General features: G+C 35.7%; 3 protein-coding genes, 1 long non-coding RNA gene and 3 other non-coding genes across 8 annotated transcripts; 2 read left to right on the plus strand and 5 right to left on the minus strand.

The window, feature by feature from the left end:
* Positions 1-1,725: 1,725 nt before the first annotated feature.
* LOC102607385 (mitochondrial uncoupling protein 5) lies at positions 1,726-3,174 on the plus strand. The gene has a single exon (XM_006466229.3). It carries the CDS (start codon positions 2,041-2,043, stop codon positions 2,974-2,976), a length of 936 nt encoding a protein of 311 aa, XP_006466292.1. The 5' UTR covers positions 1,726-2,040; the 3' UTR covers positions 2,977-3,174.
* A 3,017-nt stretch (positions 3,175-6,191) lies between these two features.
* Positions 6,192-16,644, minus strand: LOC102607095 (uncharacterized). Its single transcript, XM_006466228.4, has 23 exons — positions 16,225-16,644; positions 15,646-15,712; positions 14,915-15,520; positions 14,606-14,778; positions 14,446-14,517; positions 14,155-14,292; positions 13,131-13,249; positions 12,728-13,033; positions 12,201-12,288; positions 12,002-12,107; positions 11,798-11,911; positions 11,476-11,639; positions 11,138-11,258; positions 10,611-10,835; positions 10,346-10,536; positions 9,704-9,871; positions 9,516-9,621; positions 9,063-9,200; positions 8,197-8,358; positions 7,899-8,099; positions 7,031-7,225; positions 6,873-6,944; positions 6,192-6,632 (listed from the first exon to the last, which is right to left on the minus strand). The coding sequence occupies exons 2-23, from the start codon at positions 15,691-15,693 to the stop codon at positions 6,480-6,482; spliced, it is 3,666 nt and encodes a 1,221-aa protein (XP_006466291.2). The 5' UTR covers positions 15,694-15,712; positions 16,225-16,644; the 3' UTR covers positions 6,192-6,479.
* Positions 16,645-19,390: 2,746 nt separating this feature from the next.
* Positions 19,391-20,568, plus strand: LOC102606908 (uncharacterized). The gene is made up of 2 exons (XR_369395.4): positions 19,391-19,995; positions 20,119-20,568. It is a non-coding gene; the product is annotated as an uncharacterized LOC102606908 (long non-coding RNA).
* A 1,189-nt stretch (positions 20,569-21,757) lies between these two features.
* On the minus strand, positions 21,758-24,930 carry LOC102631289 (protein CURVATURE THYLAKOID 1D, chloroplastic). Of its 2 annotated transcripts, none has more exons than XM_006466226.4 (5): positions 24,602-24,930; positions 23,805-24,028; positions 22,299-22,403; positions 22,135-22,206; positions 21,758-22,047 (listed from the first exon to the last, which is right to left on the minus strand). In XM_006466226.4, exons 1-5 carry the CDS (start codon positions 24,756-24,758, stop codon positions 21,976-21,978), a joined length of 630 nt encoding a protein of 209 aa, XP_006466289.2. In that variant the 5' UTR covers positions 24,759-24,930; the 3' UTR covers positions 21,758-21,975. The 2 variants fall into 2 exon arrangements, with proteins under 2 accessions (XP_006466289.2, XP_006466290.2); XM_006466227.4 differs by having other exon boundaries at positions 24,583-24,751.
* Positions 22,842-22,935, minus strand: LOC112496456 (small nucleolar RNA snoR128). Its single transcript, XR_003063020.1, has one exon. It is a non-coding gene; the product is annotated as a small nucleolar RNA snoR128 (small nucleolar RNA).
* On the minus strand, positions 23,118-23,203 carry LOC112496458 (small nucleolar RNA snoR128). The gene has a single exon (XR_003063021.1). It is a non-coding gene; the product is annotated as a small nucleolar RNA snoR128 (small nucleolar RNA).
* LOC112496460 (small nucleolar RNA snoR128) lies at positions 23,455-23,530 on the minus strand. The gene has a single exon (XR_003063022.2). It is a non-coding gene; the product is annotated as a small nucleolar RNA snoR128 (small nucleolar RNA).
* Positions 24,931-25,702: the final 772 nt, after the last annotated feature.

The following is a 25,702-nucleotide window of genomic DNA, read 5'->3' on the forward strand; positions in this document are numbered from 1 at the left end:
ATTGTACACACTCTTTATACCATGCATGCTCTCTGTACAGTTCTTCAACTCTATAATCATGTTTCTATAAATCCAATTGTTGCTGCTGAAAAGACATAGACGAACAACAGTTTAGAACATTAAAAAGTCATCATTTATGCAACAACAACAATTTCTAAAAACAAAATTATTAAAAACGAAGAAACATATATCAAAGAGGAAATTGTGGTGCAAGAATTAAAATACTAAAAGCAAGTGAAGCCGGTAAATTGTGGTGCAAGAATTAAAATACTAAAATCAAGTGAAGCCGATAAGTTTCGTGTCAATTATTTATGGACTTTTGGAGAGAATGTTTTGAAATCAACATTTACATATCACCACATCTATCACTATTATTTTTATGAAGTTCGAATCATTCTAACTATTTATTTATTTCTTCATAAATGAGTTTATATATATATATATATAAGAGTAGTTTTCTGGTAAGAGATTTTAAAGTGCGGGAAAGTTTTAAAACCACACGGCTTTAAAAGCTTACAGTTTTAAGCCTTTAAAACCATGAGGTTTTAAAGGTTTCCCGCACTTTTCCACACTTTAAAATTTATGACTGGAACATTTATATATATATATTAAGGATTTCAAATAGAATAATAGAATCATTGTAAGTTGTAATGGTATGCTACTCAAGTGTTAAGAATAATAGTTCCTTCTACCCATTTGTATCACCCTTAATTAAAAATTACATCACGATGGGTATTTTTGTGTTAAAAGTTTTAATAAAAACATGAGTGTTCAAAGTTAATTTTAGAGTATAAACAGACTTAGAGCTAATTTGATAATACTGTAATTTTAAAATAATTATTATTAGTTGTACTGTAAAAATAATTATTTGTGAAGAAAAATAATTAAACATTTAGCAAAATTTATTTTTAAAAATGTTGTGAATTTTAAAAGTAATCATATGTGTTTCGTTAATGTTACTATTAAATTGTTGTAAGAATATAAATGACTGAATTGAATATAATATTAAATACATAAACACGTATAAAAACTTTTTTCTTATTTTTCAAAATCTGCACTACAATGAGTGATTTTATCAAAAGTGATTTGTAAAATTTTTTTACCAAATACCAAAAATTAGTTTTTAATTTTTTTAAAATTACTTTTGAGCCCCTCAAAATAATTCCAAATAGGCCCTTACTATTTGATTTATTATTTTAAAACTTACGAAAAAAAATCCTCTTGATGCAAAGGAGGGAAGGGGGATTTGGTCACTTCCGCTCAAAATAATTACTTTAGCACACAGTAATTTTTGGTAATTGAATACCAAAATATAAAAAGGTGATTACTAGTCTACAATCTACATGCAAGACACAAGATGAATCCGCGCATTTGAATGCACACGATTAAATCAAATCAAATTCAAGGGTTTGACCCAATCGTGCTTGGGGGCTGGGGCTGAAGCCACAGGTAATGAGCCAGCCAACCAAAGCGACTAGAAAGCAGCGAGAACTGGAGCCGACAAAAATTAATAAAGAAAAGATCAATATAGACGTTAGGGAGAGCATAAGAGACCCCACAATCATAAACGAGCCACAGTTGCCCAATTCGTACACACAATTTCCTTTCACAGCGTGCAGAAAATTAAGAAAGAACCTAATTTCCAGCTGCTTTATCTTTTTCGCGAATTAATTAACAAATTAAATACCAACCTCCCATCTCTGCCTATAAATTCACTTCTCCTAGTCTTGCCAAATCAGCCTCTCTCTCTCTCTCTCTAAAAAAAGAAAAGAAAGAAAAGGCTCCTTCTTCTTCTTTCTTATTATCACATTGTAGCCGGCATATGTCTCATAGACCCATCGTCCCTCATTCTTCCTCCATAGCTTTTGGCCTTCATTCTCATCTCCTGGTCTCCAGTGAGATGAGCTCCAATACCAACTGGTAACAACAACGCAACTTACAATTTTCACTGACCCACAAATTAATTCGATCTAACATTATTTTTCATTAAATTGATCATTTCTTCTTGATTCGTTTTCTGAAAACAAAAAAAGAATTAAAATGGGTGTGAAAGGCTTTGTTGAAGGCGGCATTGCTTCTATTGTTGCTGGATGTTCAACGCATCCCCTTGACCTAATCAAGGTCCGCATGCAACTCCAGGGCGAAAACCAGGTTCCGTCTATGCGTCCCGCTCTCGCTTTCCATGCCAACTCCTCCGCCGTCCACGTGTCTGCGCCACCCCGCCTGGGTCCCGTCGGCGTCGGCGTCCGTATTATTCAACAAGAAGGAGTTTCGGCTCTCTTTTCCGGGGTCTCCGCCACGGTGCTCCGCCAGACCTTGTACTCCACCACGCGGATGGGTCTCTACGACGTTCTCAAGCAAAAGTGGACTGACCCGGAAACCCGGAACATGCCGCTCGTGCGTAAGATAGCCGCCGGGTTAATTGCTGGTGGAATAGGAGCCGCCGTCGGCAACCCCGCTGACGTGGCAATGGTCCGCATGCAGGCTGACGGAAGGCTCCCTCCCGCGCAGCGTCGCAACTACAAGAGCGTCGTCGACGCTATAACCAGCATGGCCAAACAAGAAGGCGTGACCAGCCTGTGGCGAGGATCGTCCCTTACTGTGAACCGGGCCATGCTGGTCACCGCGTCGCAGCTGGCGTCCTACGATCAGATCAAAGAAAATATACTGTCAAAAGGGTGGATGCGCGACGGCCTCGGGACCCACGTGACGGCGAGTTTTTCTGCGGGGTTTGTGGCGGCGGTGGCGTCGAATCCTGTGGACGTGATAAAGACTAGGGTTATGAACATGAAGGTCGAGGCCGGGAAAGAGCCGCCGTACAAAGGGGCGCTGGATTGTGCCCTGAAGACGGTTCGGAGCGAGGGGCCGATGGCTCTGTATAAGGGTTTTATCCCTACGATTTCCAGACAAGGGCCGTTTACAGTTGTCCTGTTTGTTACGCTTGAACAGGTCAGGAAGTTGATGAAGGATTTCTGAGGATGATGACGACAACGACGATCAAAATTAGATATGTTTTGATGTGGATTTATTATTAATTATTCGCAGTTTAATTCACAAGGAAGAAAATAAACATGTGATTCAATTCAGAACGCTTGTACTAGTGATTCGTGTGTTTGCTTCGCAGCATGTGATTTATCATATACGCGTTCTGGAATTAAGATACGAAAATTTTGATGTTTGTTGCATAATTAATTTTTTTATTCTCAAGTTTTTTAGAGACACAAACCAAAAGTATAAATTAAATTTGAAAGTCAACTGCGGCCAGGATCTTGGAAAGTCCAAAATGCTGAAATGTTTAGGCTTTAGCGGTTTCCCATACTTCAGGGCAAGCAAACTGATCAGACAAAAGAATTGAGTTGGCGTATTGCTACAAAGATTGACCCATAGCCCATACAAATTTTGCTTCTGGATGTGTTTGTTCGTATGTCTAAATGATTTTGATTACGCGGAAATTATGAGTCGAGACTTGAGAGGCAGAGAGGAGAGACTAGAATTTTCTTCGGATGTGTGATTCAGCTTTTGCGGGCATACAAAGTCATTAAAATAGTCAATTGTATATGTATCTTGCCGTTGTCGCAACTATAACTTAATTACTTTAAAATTTTGAATTATATATATATATATATATATATCAAGGACGTGGCAGGCACATGAACATGTCCAGATATCGTACGTCTGGAACATTGCATATATAGATATATATGTATGTGTGTGTGTGTGGACACGGAACATTCCAAATCAAAAAGTTTGTTCTTAGCTTAAAACACTAGGCAATTATAGGCTTTGCATCAAAGCCTTATTCATTTATTCTTCAGTCTCCAACTGGTTCAGCTCTTTCTGTGGCACCAAGGTTCATCCCTCTCTAACTTCTATATAATAACATTATGAGAAACAAGCAAGCATCATATTCATTCATTCGTTTCTTTTTGTTCTAATGCACGCATACATATATATATATACACGTACATATTTAAGCATGTATGTATGTGGAACCAGAACGAGGAATAGGAACTTTCTTCAGAAAGCACCAAAATCTAAGAGCGCCAAGATTCGGAAGGTGCTTTTGGTTCTGATTTTTTTCTGAAATATCCAGTCTGCAACTTCCGGTCTTAATAATTTAGTGACGTGGGACCGCGGCCATTACACACCCTCGATTTTGATTAATTAATATATCAGTGATTCCGCTCAGGCTAATGGGTTCTCTTCTGTACTCTCCATCTTTAGGTGGGAAAATTAGTGGCTAGACTCATTTGTACCTGTCTGATACAATCAATAATATCCACTTGCTCGTATGTCTGTCTCCAGTGGCAGTAGCCCAATAATTGATTGCATTGTGGTTTGTACAACACGCTTAAATTTCCTGGAAAGACATCGATCAAGCAAACTTTTTTAACTTGAAGATTTTTATTCTTGTTCTTAGAGAGGCTCGTTGCTATTTGGATCTTGGGGTCCTCTTTATTATCACACTGTCCTATTTTAACCACCCCAACATAAAAGTGAGTCCTTTTGACTCCTGCGCGCCTGCCTGAGCTGTTTTCACGAGAGAGAATGCTGGATCCAATTATTCAGGCCAAATACTTATTTACCTTGAGATATATACACGCGCGCGCGCACATGAATGGAACTATATATATATATATATATATATATATATATATATAGGCTAATGCTAAGTTACATACATGTATCTTACACCCCTTTCACATGAATAGTGAATGATGTGGGTCTACTAACTATTCATGTGAGAGAGTTGTAAGGTACATGCATGTAACTTAGAGGGATCCATATATATATATATATATATATATATTCGCACACATAAAATATATGTTACAGTATTTTGTTTATAAATATCACGTGCAAATAACATTTTTATATGTCGTGATATGAGAAAGGGTGGTCCGAAGCTGTCTGATCAGTCAAATCACACAAAATTTCGACCTACAAAAAAATGTCCTACACGTGGTAAGACATAGGCTCAGGTACAGTATGGTCCATTCGAAGAGTAAATTTGGGATTATTATCCTCATTTTTAAAAACTTTTAAATTAGCTTAGTTTTTGTTCAAAAGATAATAAAACAAAAATGTTCAAAAAACAAAAAAAAAATGAGATGAGTTTTTTTTCCCCTTTTTTTAATAAAAGTTGAGGGTAAATTAATTTTTTTAAAATTAAAAATAATTAATTCACTAGAATAACCTGAAATTAACCCCGTATACAAGAAAAAATTTATCGCACACCACAATTAAAAAGATGCCGATACTTTCAGCCCACAAGCCAAGTGGCGCGGGGATTGTGAACATGGCTGTCAAGAAGATCCCGAATTGAAGTGGGTTTCTGCCGCAAGATGAGATCGCAGAATACCTACCATTAACGAGAATGTATGGTTTGTGCATGAACCGTATCATCCAGCAGTATCTTTACGGCCCCACAATGTGATTGTGACAGCCGAGTTTTATGCATAAGGTTCCCCATATACATATACACACCTACACACATATATACGATACGAGGACAAGTCACCGACAGGTAAATCAACTTCCGTATTACCCTTATATGACAGATTAAATCAAATGAATTAATGCTTTTCGACGTTCCAACATTTATTTTCACAGTGGGATGCACTAGAGTATGAAAGGGACATGAAAATAGCACAAATGTCTCTCAAACAGATCAGATTACATAATTCCTGTGAGAAAATTCTATCCCATCCTTGAATAAAGATGAAGCTTACTCAGATACCAATAAGCAACTTAGAAGATGAAGTTCAGTAGTGCGGAAGTGCACAATAAAAGTAATAGCCATCATCAAATAGTAATGACTCCCCATGGCAGCTAAAGTCCATGTCCACATGCCAAAATGTCATTACAAAAGCTAACTAAAACGATTCCAACAACTACTAATGTTAACCAGAGAAAAAATGAAAATAAAGCAAACCAATCTAGAGAAAAGAAACAAAAACATAAAGGTGCCTGACATGATTTAAAAATAAACAGATTCATTGTGGACCGAATATAACTTTCTTTTCCATATAAAAGATCAAACAAGTTCTTCATCTTTCATTTCAAACCAATAGAAAAAATAAAAGTTGTCGTGGAAAGAAAGAAATGGAATCAACTCTCGGGTATAATGAAGAGCAATGTAGGAAAGGTAAACATATTTGAGTTGTGTGTTTCACACTTGAGACAAGAAAGGAGAAAAGGGTAAAATAGCGGTTCCATTACTTTCTCATTATCTTTTACATTTTTTGCAACAAAAGTTGAATATAAATGATCACCACCAAAAAGGCCATGGTGGGACAACTGTACAGAAAAAAATGCCAAAAATTGTAACAAAATTGACAGAACTCTTTACATCCAGAAAAAATCGACCATGCAAAACTTGTGTTCCGGTGTAGTCCCTTTAATTTGTGCTGTTTGTCATCCCGTCTACTACCAAAATTGGCTCCTCTTTTGATTTTTTATTTACAGATATGTAAAGTCTAATAATAGTAGTTATTATCCTTGTAATTGGCGGAATCCTTACAGAGCATGGAACGCACTTCCATTACAGACCTTGGTGGCTCCAAGTCTTTCTCTTGCAGAGCATTGCCAAGCAATTGCTGCATCTGTGATGCAAATATGTCATCCAAAATCTGCAAATTCAATGACGATGATAAGCGAGTGATGAAAGAACCAGTTGTTGTAAAAGAGTTTGAGAAATAAAATTTGAGACTGGCATTCTTTAACTTCCTTTTCATGAAAGTTTTATGACTCCTTCAAAATCAAATAGTAAGAGCAAATATCCGCACTTTTACTTTGTTAAGCTTATTTGGCTAGTACAAGAAAGGGATCCATTTTTTATTAGGAAGCACAGAGGCTACAGTGCAACTTACTGAAACAGCAAATCTTGAGCTTTTATACCAGGACCTGTGCTCTCTCTTGTTTTCTAGAAAATTGAGTACATCCTGTAACCAGAAAGGAAGAGATCAAGATAAATATATTTTTAATATTTACAATCACAGAGAAGCACATGATTTAAATGTAAACCTACCTTTCCCATCTGGTCCCAGAAAATTCGGCAAATGAGTATGAATACATGAGGCTCAACAACTGTATGGAGATGGTCCATTGTCTTGATCAGAAGATCTTTCACAGGCTGCATTCTACTTCGTACATCTGATTCTGCACAGGTTTCCTCCGAGTCCTGGATTATCTTCTTTAACTTTGTCGTACTCTGCATCTTTGTCTACAAGACAAAGTGAATGCCCCAATCCGTCAGTATAGACAAATTGGTGCTTGTAGAACTAGATTAGATATTATTTTAAAAAGTAATAAAAGCTGTGAAGGAAATATATCTGAGAACTAGTTACTACATTATCAATGCTAGCTTAATAAGCATAGCACAGGGTTCGCCAAGAAACCTAAAAGAGAAATATTAAATCAAGTTTGCAATTTCCAAACCAAAATTTGCAACTACACAGACCATAATCCTGATGAACAATCATCACCCAGGACCCAAACATGAAGGAGTTGTCAACAGAGGCAATTGCTTACAAGGAAAGTTACTTAGTCCAACAAATGAATGGCGGCATCACAAATTTTACACCAATGTCCGGTAAACATCAATCAAACAAACAACTGTAATGGTCCAATCACATTAATAAGGTGTGTTTTTATCTAATATATGGAGCTCTGAAATCTAAGGTTCTGTCAACTATTTGCTTTTACATTTGTTTCAAACATATATCTCTAATGATGCAAAATCAGCATTTTCAACTTTGAGGTATCCTAAACAGGCTAATTACTTGAATTCCATTTTGAAAAGGTAATTTATTCAACATATTCTGACAGTATTTAAAAAAAAAAAAATCTACATCAAAAGATATAAATGAAGTTGACAGATTGCAATAGATACTCACATTCTCTACAAATTTCTCAACAACAGCTAGCAAATAATTTCTGAATTTGGCTCTCATCATGACTGTTATTTCACTGAGATGCTCCCCTACGACAGCATTTCCACCATCAGCAATACAAGAAGACCAAGATTTAAACTGGCTTTCTATTTTGGGCCACAGCACGTCCAACATCCTTTTCATGGAATTTAAAAGAATTCCTAGCTGAAAAAAGAAAAGAAAAACTCAAAAATTTAAGTTCTATCTGGGAAATATAGAAACTAATTCTGCAAAAACTGCATAAATAAGAATAGAAGTTTACCTCATCTGGGACAAAATAGACATTCACAGTTCGTTTCGCAATTTTCTGAACATATTTGAGGCCGAATACCTTGGCCATAAGGTTGTCCTTCAGTGGTGATAAAACATCAGCATATTGCTTATCCAAAGCTTCTGCAATTGCCCTTTCAATATCTGCCACAGCCTTTTGACAAATATCCAACCCAAAAGTGAGAGAATAAAAAAAAAAAAAAAGAGTACGCATTTCTAGGAAAGATGAAACAAAATAGAAAACTCATAGCATCAAGCTAAAATGAAGGTTCACATGTTGAAAACCAGCAAACCCAAAATTAAAAACAACAGACTTTTAACAAAATCAAACACTGTTGATTGTTTACCAAATAGTTATACTTCAATAACCTCCACGAGGTCTTGAAATTGTCCACTTAACAATCAGAAGTTTCAAAATTGCACCGACCTACACTGAGCTTTGAGCTTTCTAGATTATTCACTTACCCACTTTTAAAGAACAAACTGTTATCTTTAACTGTGTAAATGATTAAAATCATACAAAATTACTTGTATAACCTAGTTTGAATTCCTTGGTCAAGTTATCATTGAGGGCTTACCGATTGAATAATCTCTTAACATTTATGGTTTCAAACTATCATAATGATAACATCTTGGTGTAGGCTAAAGTTTAATAGGTGGTTGGAATAGACTAAATTTATGGTTGATATAGGCTAAATTTTAATTTATGATATGGCATGGTCAATGTAATGGTCAAACTTGAAAACTTCAGGGTAATTGGCAATGTCTAAGTGAAATTATGTAAAGAATGACTACCCTTAAGAGAATGAGATGTCATTTGAACTTTATACATATGAAAAAGAGTCAGTCGAAACGTACATTCTCCAAGACAACAGCGTACTCTGGCCAACGGCGAATAATAACCTCATATTCATTCAGCATAGCTTTCAGCTGATCATCCATCTCATCGACGTAAGGAGTTGTTGAGTTTTGTGTTTTAACACCAGCCCACTTTACCTGAAAGTAATCAGTTTCATATAAATTGTCATAAAAATGATGTCACATGCTTAGATATGTGAGTGTTGTATATATCAATTGAATTATGCAATACTGACATTATTCATTTCAATTAGACCAATAATTAGCCGAGTGGTACAAATTGCAACTAATATTCAGATATAAGAGTCGAGCAAATTGTAAGCAACAGCGGAAGCACTGTGATCTTTTGCTTATATATTTAAATAGAATAACATTATTCTGCATCCTAGCCATCAAAAGCAGTTTGATTAATTCAGTACAGTGTTAAAGACATCGTTAACTGAAAATTTATACCTTATCTAGCTTGGAGATGTCAAGTAAAGCACGACGTTTGTCATAAATCCAGTGAGTTATATATGAGTGAAACAACTCCTTTGCCTCAATTCCACCTTTGACATGGCTGTGAGAAATTATGTAGTCAGTACAGATAAAAAAAAAAAACAAGTTAATGAATATGGAGAAAAGAGAAGAAAAACTGTTACTTGATATTCCAGCATGAGAGATCCCGTTGAAAGTCTGCTGTTGCAATAACAAGTTCTGCAACAGGAGGCGAGGGTCCAGAAGGAGGACATGCAGCAAGGAATGCCTGCAATCTATTGCAGAGATCCACACTATATATGGATGCAGAAAGATTTGGAAGATCTATGAAGCTGTATTAAAAGAATAACAGATTGATCAAATAATTACTAGGAAAAAACAGCATGAATCTGCCAACAACATAATCTACTCCTCAACCTTACAGCAGTTCATATAAATCTTCCAATCAGGAGGCAAGGCTATCCAAACATTATACTTGTGAGAACAAAAGACAGGAAAATATTTATTAAAGAATCTAGGTAAAGGTAATCAGGTGACAAATAACCAGCAAAAAGTGACAGGTGTATTTACAAATAAAATTACAATTAAGCGAGGGCTACAATAGGCCCAAGTCAAACATACTGTTTATAATGTTTGAAAACCTTAAAACAAAAGAATCCTCACATCTGTACTCGTCCAAGAAAGGAGAAATGAAAACAGAAACAGATGCAATTCCAGAATAAAGGCAATGGCATATATTTTTCCATTAAGAAAGGGAAAAAAAAAAGAAAAAAGAATCCTACAGAATGAAATAGGGAATATTTTACCTAGGCAGCACATGTTGGTTATGGATCTCAATGTCAGTGCAGATTTCATTTCTAACACTTAAAATTAGAGATTTCATCTTCTGATAAGCAGTTGAAAGACCCTCGGGGTTCATTAAGGTGCCCTCATTCTTGCTCACAACATATTCATCTGTTTCTGCCAAGTGCCTTCTCGATCTCTTCTTCACGGCAGCCTGTATCACCATTTGCTGTAAGAAGAATTCTAAAGATTAAAAGAAACTACAAGCCCAGAAAATGTTGGTAGTACCTGAAAATATCTGGTTAACTTCAACTGTGACTCAGAAGCTAATATATCGTGAAGAAGAGTATATAGCTTGACAGCAGATGGTAAAGCAGGAGCAGAAAGGCCAGTGGGCGGCCCAAAAACATCTATCAATCCAGATGGTGATAATTCATCCAGTGACTTGTAATTCTCAAAAAGTAGGGCTAGTATCTGCTGAACTTGATCCTCAATCTCCCCTAGGATGCGATTCTGGTTGACATTCATATATCATTAACAGAATTAAGTTCCACTATATACTCACATATGCCATACATGTTTCCTACATGAGCTTTTTTAAAGGAACAGTAATTGCTCAAAGTACCGACCAATGTTGCATCTATTAAAAGGATGTCACAAGTGGTGAAAAGATGTCAAAGGTCTAATCAATTCCAAAAACAGATGCATAGTCATTCCAACTAATAGCAAAGCCCTTGCTTAAAGTCAGCATGTGTTGTGCCAGAACTATTACTTATGCAAAGTGCAAACTTCTATATGAAGACTTTAACCCTTACCTCTTGATGACTTAACACTTTCTTGCTGTCTCCCTTCATGAAAACAGGTAAAAGCAAATCATATACTAGCGCAAGACAATCACGAGTGGGTGTGGCCACATCCATGACATAAGACAGATATCTGCAAGAAGCATAAATATTACACAACAGAAGACAGGACTGATACTGTTTTGTATAGCTTTGATTGATCTTATGTGGATAACTGGTGCACTACTCAAGTGTAATATGCCCATTATATATTAATATAAATACTCATAGTTTTCTTGTAAAAAACATTACAAATCTTCATTGATGAATGGTTCAAACATAACACTGTCCATTCTACTTCATTGCTATACCTTAACTTGGTGTAGGCATCTGATACCCCATAATATGATGCAAAGTTATCCAATAACCACTTCCATGGGCCATTTAGCAACAAATTTCTTTGCTGAAACTTTTGAGCTTTCATTGCAACTTCGAGCACCAGGTCATATGCCACAGTTTCAGCGACACAGCCACCCTACAGACAGAAGTGAGTGAGCTTAGTTTTATGAACTGCATAATCCCATCCTCACTACTGCTTCATTTATAAATGCATACAAACAAAAGGATTTCGGTGGACTCATCTTAAAAATGTTAAGTTTTAGAAAATTATTGGAGGATATGATTGCACTGTACCTTAAGATTATTATTCTCAACTTCACTAGTTGAATAGTTTATATATAGTTGGATTCTGCCCACAAGTTCGTGCTCTGGTTCACTGTATATGGGCCACCACCGAAGCTTGTCACTCTGCATTCACAACAATTCTTTAAACCATCAGGGAGATCCATCAATTTTCCAGAACCTTAAATGTCAGAAAAGCATTCCTGGAAATCTTACTGGGTCATCAGCAATAGCAGCAACTTGAGCTAGAACACGACCATAATATTCTCCCTTGGAACCGTGAACTTCAACAATCAAATCATCACCAACGCTATCTGGAAAGCTGCGTTACAGTAAGTTGTAAAAACAGATAAACACCTTTGACAAACTAAAAAGTAAAAACAAGAGGGAACACAGCCAAAGAAAGAATGCATACAACATATGGGTTTCGCCGGATCCTGCTTGCAACCGAATCGCATCTTCTTCGGATATACTTTTCAACCTCAACTGACAAGAATATGTTTCTGATAACAGAAAATCAGCTTAAATTAGAAGATATAATGAGATTATATCAACACTAGTAGCCTCAAGGAAATAAGAAACTGGAAAATAATTAATCATTATGCCCCTATGTGATCTTAGTCTTAGACTGAAGCTCTTCAACAAGCCTATATATGAGAATTTTAAAGCAATATTGGACCTAAGCCAAGTATAAGGATGACTCGGAATTATGATACTTTTTTTATTTTGATGCTTTACTTTCCCTTACATTCATTCTTAATAATTCATGAAAGCTAATTCACAGATAATTCAAGCTTGCCCCCATTGAACTCCATATGAACAGTAGCAACTTGGAAGAGCAATATCAGCTCATATAATATAATGGACAAGTGGAATAGTTAAACATTTAAAAAGTAGAATCTAAGAATACTGAGTTGTAAATTTTACAGAGATTTTGCATACCTTGTACTGCTTCATAGGATGATGAGGTTTTATGCGACGTAGTGACCCTGTTTCTCAAGACCCTGGAAACCTCTTTTACATACTTGGTACTTGCATGCACATACGCTAAACTTTGTTGTGAGAATGAACCATTTGCAGGAATACGAGGAGTTATGCGAACTTTCCTTATTTCATCCCACCCAGAGATTACCATTGAGTTCAGATTGGAGAAATGTTGACGAATCAGTTCTACTTTTATCATTGACAGATTCAAAGATGAAAAACTGCAGCCAGGAGGCAGGTCTAAACCTATTTTGACTTTGCGCACTTTACGATGACCACAATTTTAAAACGATTTTAGCAGCCTTTAGTGGAAAAGATATCATGAAATCATTACGAAATACTTAGGAAATAATAAGACTACCTTGTACTTTCAGTTTACCACAAGTCTTCTTGGATTTCAGAGCAGCTCCCTCACTGATCAACTCTGAAGATTGTTTTGCCAATAGTTCTTCTTCAGATTGCAATAATACTTGCCGTAAACTATGATGTTAAGAAGTAATGAATCATGATTAAAAAAGGGCATTTCATGGGCAAATACAAACATGTACTAAACATAATATACCCTAAAATGATACCAGCATTTGAATGCAAAGAAAGAGTACAATTCAGGAGAAAAATGGAAAGCATGATTAAGTTCCTATAATTCTTTTTTTTTTTCCGTTAATGTAATTTTTTATTTTGTTCAGCTAATGGCAACCAAATTCCCTCCCCACCCATGTGAGTGGCAATCGAACCCAAACCACTTGTTTATCTACACAGGAGATTTACCAACCAAACTTTGACCCACAATATTTAAACCAATTTAGGTTGTAAGTTCCTATAATATTGTTTAGCATATATTTACTTTCTACAATCTGATTTCAATACCTCCATCTCCTGAACGCAATGCAGAGCTGAATACAGATAATAAATTGTACCCTAAATCATTGGTCAATTTAATTATTTAATCATTTACAAGCAAATTCCTTTCTGACCCTTCTCCAGTGAAGAAAAAGTATTCAGACAACTAGTCATTATTTCTTGGTTCATATGTAGATAGAAGGCAGAAACTCCTTATAGAAGTCCTACCATATGGCTGATATCCATGTTTTATTGTCATGCTTCCACTTTCATAATACTGGCTTCTTGCTACATTTAAGAAAATATATATGCATGACATGTTCAAGATTATTCCAGCGGCTAAGGGAATGACTTGTTTGGAAGTTGTAAAACTAAGGAAACGACTTATATGGAAATTGAAAAACTAAGTAGTTTCCCAGACATTAGCTCTAGTCCATATTTCAAAAGTTGTCCTGGTATAGTTCATCCTATATCAACCTAAATCAGAAATACTTGAATGTAAAAACAGAGTACAGGAGAATAAACGATAGGAAACTGGCACCCACCCAAATGCGTCTCGCAACACGGCACATTCATTATTCAAGAAGTAGGGAGCTTGTTCCTCACAACCCTTCGCCCATGAGTGAAGACAGAGACGCACACACGCATCATAAGATATCACAGCACACCAAGGACCTAGTCCACTGAATCCAGTCCACAAAGAGAGAGAAAATGATGAGCAAAGTAATAGCTATGGCATACTTGACAGATTTAGTAAGTAAAATGTCTGTCAAAAGCACAAGAATCAAGAGTGAGCAAATGATGGAGCCTGATAATAGTTCAGCCATTTCATCAACCTTGCATGAAATGTGGGGAGACGAGCAGGTAAGGAACTTGCAGAAGTATCACTTTGTATGCCAGCTGCAGTCCTGCAGCGTAGTATATGTTTAATAACAGAATTCCAACAATTCTTGTCAAAGAATTAAAGAGAAGAAGCAATTATTGCATGCGCCCAACCTGTTAGATACATCAGAAACCTTGTAGCCGGTGCACCCCTTGCCAGGGGCAGTAGAGGGGATGCTTCCTGTTGTTTTTGGAACATAAGTGGTTGCACTAAAAGCTGAACTTTGCCCAACAACCTGTTCCATCGCTGACCCAGAACTAACAAAGGGAGGTGCACTGGGAATATCCTGCAAGTACTTATCCATCTGAGAAGTGCATGAAGGCATATCTAAATAATAGATGACTAATGAAGAAAAATTTAAATGAATAGAATGCACTTATAAATGAGTAAGAAAATTTGATTGACAGTCAAGGATAGGAAACCTGTTTAGCTGTTTTTTCAAGGTTTGACCCTGAAGTGACACAAGAATAACTATCTGAAGTGTACGTTCCTCTCAGAGAATCACAGCCATTGTTGCTCCCGGAATGCGCAAAAACGACCTCAGTACTAGTAGCTGAATATGGCAATTCTTCTTCTGCAGTGCCAGGCTTCCCCAATAAAATCCCACCACCACCCCTTTCCACTCTCACTGCACTATTCATTTGTCTCTGCATAGCTTCCTTCCTAGATAAACTAGATATGGAATGATTTCCAACTTTGCCATAATCTGCCTGTTTGTGCCCTGGTTTGGTAGCTGCATCATTGCCAATCTTGTGATCTTGTCGAGGCGACTTTACTGAATACTTCCCGCGGTAGACCTGATCATCTGAATCAGGCGATATGTCCATGTCTGATCCAGAGCCACTATCATTTTCCCTCACATGTACTGTTTGCGACACGGGAACCACACCTGATGACGAATGTCCACTTCGAAATTTGGATGCTTGAGCCAATCCAATGTCTCGTCCACCATTTCTCAAACTAGTAGTAGTATCATGTTTTGATCTCTGAGTTAAAAGAGAACCAAATATATCTTTCTTTGCACCACCCTTCTTGCACAAAATCAGACAACATATTATCAGTTCTATCCAACAACTAACACTACACCTGAAAATCTAAAAACAACAGTATAAAAGACATTTTTAAGAAACAAATAGAATTCTTTATTGCGTACCTGTCGGACCCATTTAAGGGTATTACTATCGAGACCTTCAGTGAACATTGTCTTAAAGCTTTTTCACCTAAACCAACAAGAAGGAGAGAAACTTAAGGCATATTATTAAAAAACTGAATCTTACGAAATGGTGTGTTTGAAATTGTGATGAATGAGAGAACGTTAATACCAGAACCAAGATTTATATATATATATATATATATATATATATATATATATATATATATATATATATATGACTACATCTAATGGGCTATCGAATCATCTAAGAACCATCATGAAAAAGATTATAAAAAAAAAAAAAAAAAAACTTATGATGATATGTGTAGTGCTAAAAGTAGCTATAATAATCTTGGAACTTTACTTTTTGTCTACTTGTCGCTTTTCTTAAAATTTTCCCGGGAACCAAACAGAAAATGGAAAACTCAGAATTGAACTCAATTAATGTAAAGGGTGATGAGTAAGCAACAGTAAAGTGGAACAAACACTGATCTCGCATCCAGAACTCTATGCTAAAAGGATATATGAAAATACAAAAAGCAATAAAAATAATATCAAATAATCACGAAATTCACTTGCCTATGATAAAAGAACGCTAGAGGATGAAAATGTGAGTTCCGAAAGATCCGAAAAGGAAAAGATTTAAGAATGATATCACATAACATCGCCAAAATTCACTTGCCTACACTAAACCGCCATTAAGTACACATCAAAAGTGACAAAGTAATAAAGAAAAGGAATCAAATTAATGAGAAATGAAACCAACAGGGAAACAGAAACTAGAAGTCTAATAGACTCATCAAATTTAGTGATTTCTTTCTTCTTCTTTTTTTTTTTTTTTTGGCTTCTCTCTTTATATAAAGCTTTCCTTTTCTCCACTGCTAAAAATTCTCACTGGCCAATGCTTAAAAAAATGCTAATGATTTTGAGAAGAAAGTATAATTAAAATATAAAAGCGGCATTTATAAAAAGGAGAGATAATCAACAATGTACTACGTAATTTAAAAATTAAAAAGAGGACGAAATCACAGAGGATATAGGAGAACTAACGGAAACGGAGACGTGAGAGTAACGTGAAGCTGACGTGGCGGGTGAATCCGCGCTCTTTTGTAACGGTCGAATGTTGTTTGCGTGCTTGCTTTTGATCAGTTCGGTCGATGTCTTGTTTTTATTTTTCTTTCGACAAAAAAACAAAAACAAAAGAATGTTTGAAGTTTGTGTTTCGTATTTTGTTGTTGTTCTTAAGACTGGTTCGGTTATACATACAATTGGTGCTTTTAAATTTGTGCTCCCGGAGTCGGAGTGCACGCATGATTTGCGTGCTTCTTCGGGTGAGATTACATTAAAAGAATTCATAATTATGGCTGCGACCCCCGGGCAATCGCGCACACACTTGCTTTGCTCGGTAGGCGAGTGTGTGTGTGTTCGCGTGCTGTATCCAGATATTCTCAGTGCAGATGTGTAATCTAAATCTAATCTTATGGGCTGAAAAGTCGGGGGAAGTTGGGATTCTTAATGACGAAGTAATGGGATTTGGGATGTTTAATTAACAATAATTCAATTTTCATAATGTTTTGTTGACTGGAAAAATTAGAGCATAAATTAAAAATCCATTTCCATTGATCTACGCGTGCGGCGTGATTTTGGTATCAGACCCTACCAATTAGAGAAACTTATTGAAGAGATTCTGTAATTAATGTAAAAATGAAAAAAAAATAATAATGGAAATTAACACAAGTCCGTGCACGTATTATCTTGTGTTACGTATAATAATAATAATAATAATTAATAGAATAACGAGGCAAAGCAGAAGTTGATTTGCTTAATTAATATCTACAACTTAGCTGGTGAGCACTGGGGATTGATCGAACGGGCAGTGGTCAAAAAGTTCTTCAAGCTCGTAGTCGGACTAGGCTTGGCTTTACACACCGACCATTACAGTTTGCATGTATAAAGAATTAAAGATCCAGTGACAGTGGTGGACTTTATGATTTATAAATATTGTGTTCTTGTTTTTTTTCTTCTTTTTCCACCTGCATCGAGATCTTGAATTCTTGATCGTGTGTCTTTTTGATAATTATATTCGTCGTGCTAACATTATTTACAAAAAAAGGAAGTATGATGCCCGCTGCCCATGGGACTTTAACGAAAAGGAAACTGGTTACTGAAAAAAGGCTCGTCCGTCTGGATATCAATTTCAATGCAAAATTAGATTTCTCAGAAGCCATTTGAGAAGGACGAGACGATTGTTTGACTAATTATGCATGCATGAAACAGCCCTCTCAAAATTAATTCGCAATAGTCAATTTCAGGCCATGTGACTCCTTGGACAAGTATGAGGAGGGGGGGCCTATATTAATTAGCTGGCACTGCATTGTGTATATGTTGCGCATTATTGAGGGGATCGGTGATTATGGAATATTGTCCTTATCAATGTTAAAAGAAAAAAGAAGTTTGTCTACATCTCATTTTTCCCATTTTAATTATTTTGCATGTGGCTTGCAGCTAGTATCAAAGATCGTCAGCTGAAGAAGATTGACAACAATAGACAATTGTACCACACAACCTTTATTATTTTGATTTATGTTTTCAATTTTCAATTTTATTCTCACAATCTTTGAAATATTGTTGAATCCACCACTTAAAAATATAAGAGGAATGAGATGAGATATCAATCAACTCAATTAATGAATTGTGAATTAATCATTTTAGTGTACTTTTTTTTTTCTTTTGAGAACAAAATGTGACCGAACATTAAAGATCGAACCATTATTCTGTCCGGAAGTAACTAGAAAAATTTCCAATCTATTTCAACTATAAAGTTTACTTGAGCATAAATTTATAATCGACGCACAAGGGATAACGGTGGGATTGACGAGGTAAAAATGGAATTTTTGGTCCGGTTAGGCCGACGGTAGTAGGTGGACAAACAAAATGGGGCGGACAACTTAAATTGGGCCAGCACATGCATTATCCATCACAAAGCTGGCCCAAGCCTAATACTAACTTTGTTTCAAGAAATTAATTTACATTTTAGCATAGAAATGAAGTTATGTTTACGTATGGCCTTTAATTTCTGCTGAAAAATCATGAATATCTTTCATTAACCTTTATTTCCATTTCAAAGTTCGAAATTTTTACACACACACACACACACACACCGGTTTCAAGTTGTGGACTTTTGCATTAAATTTTAGTTGTGATTTATACTTACCCTCATAGTTGTACTGTACACAATACAATATATATAAAAAAAAAAGAAATTTAAATTTTGACAAAGTGTGTTTTGTTATATAAATGTTACTAGATAATAAAAGAAAATACATATGCTTGATTTTTTTTTTAAAATTTTCGGAAATACATATACTTTGCATTCGAGTTTTGTGCAAACTATATATAAGATCAAAATTTGGTCATCATCAATCACATAACGTTAGAACATTACTCTTATATATATATCTATATATATATATATATATATATATATATATATATATATTAAGTATGGTGTGAAAATGAATCCAATTTTCTCTCCACTCAGAAGAGTTGGAAACTTCAAGTCTTGTCTGGAGTATTAATCTAAAAGAAGAATAATAAAAAAGTATCAACCACCTACCACTTTCATATTAATTTCTCTTAAAAAAGAGTAGTGCTATATATTTTAAATTTTTTATTTTAAAAAATTATCTAAAATAGTATAATATTCATTAATTAGTAGTTAAAAATTTGAGAAAAACTGTGGTGCAATTGTGGTACTTTAGATCTTAATAGACCCCACACATCTAAGTGGATTCAACGACTGGATGCAATTGTGGCACAGTACCACAATTACACCGTAGCTGGACCCTACAAATTTAGGGTGACGTGCTTAATCCGTCGCTTATGATATTTCATAGTTTGAGTCCTACTAAAAATAACAAAAGCCAAATTTACACTACTAGGTAATTCAAATACGAGATTATCGTCAATTCGTCAACTATATAACGCTCACGTGCACAACCCTAGTGAGCCATTATCATATCATAAGCGACCCACCGGGCCGCCTCCTCAATATCATCATCATCTAGTTGCTCCGTTTCCATGACAATTGAATCGTTCAATGTGCTGCACTTTCAATTCAATTTCTTGTGAAGCAAAACAGCATGTTCTTAGCAAGTGCACCGAAAAAATATTGAATGGCAGCATAGGAGGAGTGGGTCGCATATGAATCATGTAATCAAAGAAGTCAATTGATTTGTTGGGAGTGATGTTACCTGATTTACAGCTTTCTTCGAGTAATTTGTCAAGTGAGGTTCGGTCTTTGACAGCGCCGTATTCAATTTCGTGGTTTCGTTTTTGGACGTGATATGGGTAAGTAATTTCGATTGCCTTCATACAACACAAACAAAAAAGAAAGAGTTTTATCTTCTTTTTAGATCTGAGCAAAAAGATTATAACGTTAGATTTTAACCTTTTTTAGTAATGTCTTTGCAGTCAGAAAAAAAAGGGTTGGATTTTCTATTCCGTAAAAGGAAAAGATCATGCATTGGCCGTCGCTGTACTTTAAATTTGTCAAAAGCTGCAATCGAAGCTCCTTAAAGATCATGTATCACAACACGGGCTTGCAATCTCATTTCTTCAACTACTGGGTCTGGCCATTTCACTTTCAAAAGCTTTATCACAATCTGAATATGAACTGTGAAAGGCCGAACCTCACCTGACAAATTCCTTGCAGGAAACTGTAAGCAGGTTACATACCCCCAACGAATCATCCTGCTTCTTTGATTACATTATTCTTATACAACCCACCCCTCCCATATTGTCATTCAATAGGTTGTTTGTTGTATTTGCTAAGGATTAACTTGGCATTCTCATAATGTTGTTTTGCTGTGCAAGAAGAGATTGAATAATAATAATAATAATACCATATATTGCGTTTGTTTACTTTCTTTGTTGTAACTATTATGTTTTAATTCCAAATAGAGGTGCTCAGCTGTGTTAGGTGTTAATGCTAATGGTTACTGATTGCAGCACAACTGTTTCTATTTCATTTCAGAAGCGGTAATCCAATTCTTGCTCAATGTCCCGTGTCCCTTCCTTCTTTTACCGGGTGATGATGAATCTAATGGAAAATATTGACTGCAAAATAGCTGTTCCAATATCATATAATTTGGATATTGGATTCAAAGGGGGCATTTTGTCCCAATTATTGGATTTGATGGATGTTTTATTTTAACAAACGCAAGCAAGTTTAAGGATCTGCTCTCAATGTTCATATTTGTACAAAGAGTTTGTGGTTTGGCATAATCCTTCGTTGTAACCCTAGAACCAAAGGCGACCGTCACCTAGAGCAGCACAACACTTCAGATCAAAATCATCCAAAAATTTCACAAATCATTACCAACCTTAACTAATGTTGTAGAAAAGCAATTATTCAAAACCGTTAGAACCTTCGATGGCTTGCGTCAAGCAAAACATCATGTTCTTAGCAAGTTCACCGAAAATATAACGAATGATGACATAGGAGAGGGGTTGCATGTGAATCATCTGAAGTGCTTTGTTGTGAGTAATGTTACCCGATTTACAGTTCTCTTTGAGAATATCTTCTCAATGGGGATTGATCTTCCACAGCTGAGCATTAAAATTTCGTTGTATGCTTTTTAGACGTGCAGAGTAAGAAAATTGTAAACCGGTAACATCTCTCTCAATGAGCCACTCAAGCTTTCTTACATTATTCATGCACAGCCCACTCCTCCCGATCCCATGTTGTCATTCAATAGGCTTTTGGTTTACTTTGCTGATAATTAACATCTTGGTAATGCTATTTTGCTGTTTATGTCTTTACCATAAAGAGTGCTGTAAATGTTATGGTATCCTTGCTGGGATATGCTTTGTAAGCAATTGAACTCACTCTTGGAATTAGAGCCTGCAATTTGTATGAAACGTCACCAGCCTCGTTATGATATTTGCTTATCTATATATGTCCTATTTTCCAGGGAGATGGAGTCGGTCGTTAGCAAGCTTTACAATCTTGATTCATACATTCAACCGCAACAATCCAACTCAAGGAAACGCACTTAAAAATTCCCCATGCTGTACTTGCACGATCAAAACCATGTGTGCATCTGACCAATCAGAGGGCAAAAAATTCCAAACAGCTTTACTCAGTGATGACATTCTTACAAGTTACAACCAAAGGGGAAAACTGTAAAAACAACAGGTAGAGGCGTAGAGCCTTGTACACTGATAGACACCATTCTATAAGAACTGCCAAAATGTCTAGCTATAACTTTCTGATCTACATTCATCTTTTGCAAATAAGGCTGTGCAAAACCAATTGTTTCTTTCATATCAATCATCATTTGAGCCAAGGACCTGTTGCTTGAGTTCTTCAATTTTAGTGGCCAGCTCATCTCTATTTTTCTGTAATGCAAGCAGCAAACCAATAAGCACACTGTGATCATCATGTCTATGGAAGATAAAAGCCCAAATTTCTCTCAAAATAGCTACCTTGAATAACAGATAACGCCAGCTGAACCACAATGTGTATCCAAGACCCACTACTTCCATCAACTTAGGAAACTGATTCATAAAGTTAATCATCAGAAAATTCCAAAAGAAAGGAAAATGAGAATTATTCATGGTCAACAAGTAGAAGATGTGAATATACACACCAATGGAATAGAATCTATTGCACCAACCACCACTGTTGTTAACCACAGAGCAAGCAAAGCACCGGTTCCATATAGAACAAGTGAATATTTATCTTCAGAGTCAAACTGCAAATATTCAAGAAGTCCTCAATACAGTAAAAAATATATCAAGCCAAAAGTATGTTAAAACAAAATAAATGCAATTCAACAAACTGGTAGATACACAACGGAAAGAATAATGCAGCCTATCAAAACCATAAACCAAAGTGCTCCATCCAGCCCTTCTGTATTTGCAAATTAACTTACTACATTCATCAAAACAAAGTTGTCAAGTTGTAAATCCAAGTTGAGATACTCAAGGCGTCACGTGGTTACTTTCTTAATCTTTACGACATCAGCACCTCTTAAAACAGAGGAAAAATATCATCTAACCTAGTGAAGTTAAAGCCACCGGCATGAGAGAAACATGCTATCAACAAAGTCTTCAACACAGTTATCAAAAAAACATTTATTTTTATGAAAGTAACCTTTTTGAAGGCATAAGGGGAAAATTAACAGAATACGTTGCTCAGGTAACCGCTCAGATCGACAATTTTTGTCGACATTTCATTAAGAATTCAACAAGACTTTCTATAACTTCTAGTAATCATCATAGCAACTGATTTGCATTTCAAGAAGGGATCCAGCATAGACATTTCAGAAATAAAACTCAACAGGATAAAACTAACAGAGACCATTAGAGGCCATTAGAAACAAAAAAGAAGCGGAAAAATGGAACTACAAAAGAAAGGAAGGTAATACTTTTATTGAAGGAACAAATTAAACAACTGGTAAAACATGTTGCTCAGGTAACCGCTCAGATCGACATGATTGTCGACGTTTCATCAAGAACACTTTCAAAAAGAATAAAGTTATCATCATAGCAACCATTTTGCATTTAAATGAGAGATAAAAAAATCTAAACCCCAAAAATGAAGCCACCAAAGGGAAAAAAAAAATAGAAACAAAAAATGTCTCAGCTTCACCATTGATGACCATTTTTTCCCCCGAAAAAAAAAGGAGGATAACAAAGGGAGAGAGAGAGGTATAAGCGTAGTCATCAGGAAATCAGAATAAAAGCAACATACAACGAACATAAAGGGGGCACCATTGCATACCAATGCTTCAAAATCTACCATTGCTCGGGTAACCACTCAGGATGGACATAATGGTCCAAAAATACTTTCAACCAGTTGACTGCATCATCACAGCAAAAGCTTTTGCTTCTTTATGCAGTAACTAAAAAAATTACATCGATAGATCGAATAAAACCAGGTGAGAGCTAACTATGCCTTAAAGGGCACCCAATAATGCAGTTTTAAAGTATTTATCTGAGGGCTAGAAGGAAATTGCTTAGAGAACAAAAAATCTTTCATCACTTTGTAGCGAAAATAGATGTTATGTGTAATATCCTTACTCACAAGCATATATATATACATAATAAGGCTTCTAAATACCATAACACGAACTCTTGAGATTTAAACAAACCTTTATTTTAAGGTTGTCCAAAAGTTCATTAGTCAGCCCATCCACAGGTGATTCCTCTTTAGGTACTGCAGTAGCCACACTTTCATTGTACACATTCTTTTCAACTGCCGGAACATCTTCAGCTGCCGTCGCACCATCTCGTTTATCCACAACATACTGATCTGTTCCACTTGAAGTTTCTTCAGAGGTTGCTTTTGGCAATGGGTTGGTATAATAGAGAATTCCTGAAATAAGTAATATCACTCCAAGTATTAAAAACGTGTTTCTTCTCAATGCATTTCTTAGATTCCACCAGAAACCAACCATGTAGAAATCTTAATGATCAGCCTTGGGCAGTATGCTCAAAACGACACAAGATTCACAGAATATTGAATGTATAATAAATGCTCATAATCTTGTCACGTTTCTCTAGACTCCTTGCCACTTTTAAAATGTGTTCTTTTACAGAAATTTGTTCATTTCTTTTTATCTTTTTAAATCATTTTCATTTAAAAACGAAATGAAATAGTGATATAAAGAAATCAACGAAACACAGCCTAAACGAATAAGGCCCCGGACTCATTCAAATGTACACTTCAAGTCCAAATGAAAAAAAAAAAAAAATTCGAATCACAAGCAATAGACTATTAGCCAAACACAAATATATCAGAACTATATATAACATTTAATTGAGCAAAAAATCTGAACCATCCACGTAGCTGGGGGGTTTAGAAACCAACATTTGTTAAGTCATCAGCAGTAAATAAAAAAAGAAGAGACGGAAAATGATAAAGTAGACCTAGGGTTTTGTATCGTACGGGAGCGTAGGCCATAACCGGAGCAGGAGACTGTGGTTTGCTTGAGAGAGAGAGCGGATTTGGTGCGGACGAGAGCAGGGGCTGTAGTGGTGGTGAGGAATGGGTGGTGGTGATTGGAGATGGCTGACTGTGTTTGTGTGGCTGTACAGAGCTCCATTTTCAGTAGCCTCCTCAGCGTTTAAGACGTGAGCGTGAAGTGAGGCACAGATTAGCTTCCACGGCTTACCCTTGTGGAAAAGGAAATGCTTTTGACCCTCTTATAAGACTGTGCTTCAATTTTTTAGGGTTCCCTCGTTTCTCGTACAAGCAAATGCATTATCAAAAAAATTTCCCTTTTTTTTTAATAAAAAAAAATACCGTTTTAATTTGAGGATAATATTATTGTAGATACTAGATCCAGATCGCATGGTCTTGTGTCCAAAAGGGGAAAAAAGAAATCTCAAATAATTATAATTTGAACCCATAGGATATTTGAAATTACCAGATCCACTACAATTTTCCTATCCAGTCAGTTAATCATTAGATAAATAATTCAAACGAAATTGTTGAAACGACAATTGGTTTAATGTTTACTGAATTTTCATTTGAAATCAACCAAACCCTAAACGATAATAGTAATAATAGTGATAACAAGAATAATGCTTTTCATACCCCTTCAATATTGTTATAAAACTTTATATTTAACCATTAAAGAACAAATATATGAATTTAAATAAACTAAAATGTCCTTACAAATTATAAACCCTAGATATCTCTAAATCTAATATATGATATAATTAAATTTTTTTAGGAAATTAAAAAAAAAAGACAACGAAGAAATAAACTATTTAATAATAAGAACTTTATTATAACTAATGTACATTTAGAATTTAATTAATCTATTCTAGTTTATTTAAAATTGTATTGTAATTTTCAGCAAAGAAAAAGTTATAAATGTGAAAACAGAAGTTTCATACAAATTATAGAAGTCCCCCACTCAAATAAAGGCTGGGCCGAAAATTTCTGATTCGGCCTAACTTATTAGAAAGAAAACTGGGCCAGTCCATTTACTTATAAAGGCTGGGCCGACAATTTCGCCTCCACCCTTCTCTCTCTCTCTCT

This window comes from Citrus sinensis, chromosome 7 (genome assembly GCF_022201045.2).
Source record: "Citrus sinensis cultivar Valencia sweet orange chromosome 7, DVS_A1.0, whole genome shotgun sequence".
NCBI classification, from domain to species: Eukaryota; Viridiplantae; Streptophyta; class Magnoliopsida; order Sapindales; family Rutaceae; genus Citrus; species Citrus sinensis.

Excerpts from the sequence above, each read along its gene's own strand:
- LOC102607095 (XM_006466228.4), bottom strand. The coding sequence starts at position 15,693 with ATGTTCACTGAAGGTCTCGATAGTAATACCCTTAAATGGGTCCGACAG. Across the intron at positions 14,779-14,914 it reads TTGAAAAAACAGCTAAACAG|GATATTCCCAGTGCACCTCC; the intron begins GTTTCCTATCCT and ends AAGTACTTGCAG. Across the intron at positions 6,633-6,872 it reads GCTCAAGATTTGCTGTTTCA|ATTTTGGATGACATATTTGC; the intron begins GTAAGTTGCACT and ends TTGAATTTGCAG.
- LOC102631289 (XM_006466226.4), bottom strand. The coding sequence starts at position 24,758 with ATGGAGCTCTGTACAGCCACACAAACACAGTCAGCCATCTCCAATCAC. Across the intron at positions 22,404-23,804 it reads TGGACAACCTTAAAATAAAG|TTTGACTCTGAAGATAAATA; the intron begins GTTTGTTTAAAT and ends GAATATTTGCAG. Across the intron at positions 22,048-22,134 it reads GGCGTTATCTGTTATTCAAG|AAAAATAGAGATGAGCTGGC; the intron begins GTAGCTATTTTG and ends CTTGCATTACAG.
- LOC102607385 (XM_006466229.3), top strand. The coding sequence starts at position 2,041 with ATGGGTGTGAAAGGCTTTGTTGAAGGCGGCATTGCTTCTATTGTTGCT.